Source organism: Nanorana parkeri, unplaced genomic scaffold (assembly GCF_000935625.1).
Source record: "Nanorana parkeri isolate BGI_ZX_2015 unplaced genomic scaffold, ASM93562v1 scaffold4094, whole genome shotgun sequence".
NCBI lineage: Eukaryota > Metazoa > Chordata > Amphibia > Anura > Dicroglossidae > Nanorana > Nanorana parkeri.
Window position 1 is genome coordinate 17,632 of NW_017310361.1, and position 2,911 is coordinate 20,542.

A 2,911-nucleotide genomic window follows, 5' to 3' on the forward strand; every position below is an offset into this window, starting at 1 on the left:
TCCTTCCATCCCAGGTGCCGCTGTCTGTCTCCTAGTGCCTCCTTCCATCCCAGGTGCCGCTGTCTGTCTCCTAGTGCCTCCTTCCATCCCAGGTGCCGCTGTCTGTCTCCTAGTGCCTCCTTCCATCCCAGGTGCCGCTGTCTGTCTCCTAGTGCTTCCTTCCATCCCAGGTGCCGCTGTCTGTCTCATAGTGCCTCCTTCCATCCCAGGTGCCGCTGTCTGTCTCCTAGTGCCTCCTTCCATCCCAGGTGCCTCTGTCTGTCTCCTAGTGCCTCATGCCTCCCTCCATTGGCTCACCATGCCATCGGAGCAGTTTGATCTGGGGCTGGAGGCATCCGAGTCCCCGCTGTAGGAGTCCAGCTGGGGGTAGTAGGGTTCTTCTTGCTCCCGTAGCAGGCTCTGCAGGCTCTCGATGTATCTGATGGCATTGCGCAGGATCTCCACCTTGGGAAGCCTCTGGTTGGGGTTGGCGCTGGTGCATCTTTTGAGGGTCTCGAATGCATCGTTGACTTTGCCGAGTCGTCTCCTCTCCCGCATTGTGGCCGCTTTCCTGCGGTCGGCGTTGGTGGTCTTCCTCTTGCAGGCTTTACATGCCCAGAGGAGACATCTGCCCGCCTGGTGGTGCCCACTGGGGGCCCGCACATGCTCCTCCTCGGGGTGCGGGCCATCCTCGGGCTTCAGCAGCGTAACATGCACGAGCCGGGGGTCCAGATCTTCGAAAAAGCTCATATCGGGGGAATTAAAGCAAGGGTCATCGTACAGATCGTACAAATCTGCCACTGGGGGGCCAGCCAATAGCTCCATGTCCGCATCTCACCCTGATTATGGCACCTGTCCCTATATAGTAGGGACCCTGTCACCCCGACCAATCCCTGCCTGGCGCCTCCCAGGGGCCACACACCCTCTCATGATTGGGGGAAAGTTTTCTCCCCTCATCACCTCTCCCCCCACCAAACGCTTAACAGCATTACAGAAGATGACAGGAGCTAACTGTCCACCATGGGGTTACTTCCTGCACTCTACAGAGGAGTGGGGTATCTACTGCACTCTACAGAGGAGTGGGGTATCTACTGCACTCTACAGAGGAGTGGGGTATCTCCTGCACTCTACAAAGGAGTGGGGTATCTCCTGCACTCTGGAGTGGGGTATTTCCTGCACTCTACAGAGGAGTAGGGTATCTACTGGACTATACAGAGGAGTGAATGGGGAATCTACTGCAGCGTACTGTAGAGTGCAATAGATACCCCAGTAGATACCCCTGTCTTTACACAGAGTCCTCCGGATGCTTCAGCCTATTATAACAGTTCCAGTACTATAGTATGTGGAGGGCACTTCCTCTGCAGAGGGTGTAGTACTGTAGTATGAGGAGGGCTGCTTCCTCTGCAGAGGGTGTAGTACTATAGTATGTGGAGGGCACTTCCTCTGCAGAGGGTGTAGTACTGTAGTATGAGGAGGGCTGCTTCCTCTGCAGAGGGTGTAGTACTATAGTATGTGGAGGGCACTTCCTCTGCAGAGGGTGTAGTACTGTAGTATGGGGAGGGCTGCTTCCTCTGCAGAGGGTGTAGTACTGTAGTATGAGGAGGGCTGCTTCCTCTGCAGAGGGTGTAGTACTGTAGTATGAGGAGGGCTGCTTCCTCTGCAGAGGGTGTAGTACTGTAGTATGAGGAGGGCTGCTTCCTCTGCAGAGGGTGTAGTACTGTAGTATGAGGAGGGCTGCTTCCTCTGCAGAGGGTGTAGTACTGTAGTATGAGGAGGGCTGCTTCCTCTGCAGAGGGTGTAGTACTGTAGTATGAGGAGGGCTGCTTCCTCTGCAGAGGGTGTAGTACTGTAGTATGAGGAGGGCTGCTTCCTCTGCAGAGGGTGTAGTACTGTAGTATGAGGAGGGCTGCTTCCTCTGCAGAGGGTGTAGTACTGTAGTATGAGGAGGGCTGCTTCCTCTGCAGAGGGTGTAGTACTGTAGTATGGGGAGGGCTGCTTCCTCTGCAGAGGGTGTAGTACTGTAGTATGGGGAGGGCTGCTTCCTCTGCAGAGGGTGTAGTACTGTAGTATGGGGAGGGCTGCTTCCTCTGCAGAGGGTGTAGTACTGTAGTATGGGGAGGGCTGCTTCCTCTGCAGAGGGTGTAGTACTGTAGTATGGGGAGGGCTGCTTCCTCTGCAGAGGGTGTAGTACTGTAGTATGGGGAGGGCTGCTTCCTCTGCAGAGGGTGTAGTACTGTAGTATGGGGAGGGCTGCTTCCTCTGCAGAGGGTGTAGTACTGTAGTATGAGGAGGGCTGCTTCCTCTGCAGAGGGTGTAGTACTGTAGTATGAGGAGGGCTGCTTCCTCTGCAGAGGGTGTAGTACTGTAGTATGGGGAGGGCTGCTTCCTCTGCAGAGGGTGTAGTACTGTAGTATGGGGAGGGCTGCTTCCTCTGCAGAGGGTGTAGTACTGTAGTATGAGGAGGGCTGCTTCCTCTGCAGAGGGTGTAGTACTGTAGTATGAGGAGGGCTGCTTCCTCTGCAGAGGGTGTAGTACTGTAGTATGAGGAGGGCTGCTTCCTCTGCAGAGGGTGTAGTACTGTAGTATGGGGAGGGCTGCTTCCTCTGCAGAGGGTGTAGTACTGTAGTATGGGGAGGGCTGCTTCCTCTGCAGAGGGTGTAGTACTGTAGTATGGGGAGGGCACTTCCTCTGCAGAGGGTGTAGTACTGTAGTATGGGGAGGGCTGCTTCCTCTGCAGAGGGTGTAGTACTGTAGTATGGGGAGGGCTGCTTCCTCTGCAGAGGGTGTAGTACTGTAGTATGAGGAGGGCTGCTTCCTCTGCAGAGGGTGTAGTACTGTAGTATGAGGAGGGCTGCTTCCTCTGCAGAGGGTGTAGTACTGTAGTATGGGGAGGGCTGCTTCCTCTGCAGAGGGTGTAGTACTGTAGTATGGG

General features: G+C 55.3%; 1 protein-coding gene across 1 annotated transcript; it reads right to left on the reverse strand.

Annotated features, from left to right (window-relative positions):
* Positions 1-273: 273 nt before the first annotated feature.
* On the reverse strand, positions 274-804 carry LOC108803725 (myoblast determination protein 1 homolog). Its single transcript, XM_018575545.1, has one exon. It carries the CDS (start codon positions 802-804, stop codon positions 274-276), a length of 531 nt encoding a protein of 176 aa, XP_018431047.1.
* Positions 805-2,911: the final 2,107 nt, after the last annotated feature.

Bases quoted from the DNA above. Each gene is read 5' to 3' on its own strand.
- LOC108803725 (XM_018575545.1), bottom strand. From the start codon at position 804: ATGGAGCTATTGGCTGGCCCCCCAGTGGCAGATTTGTACGATCTGTAC.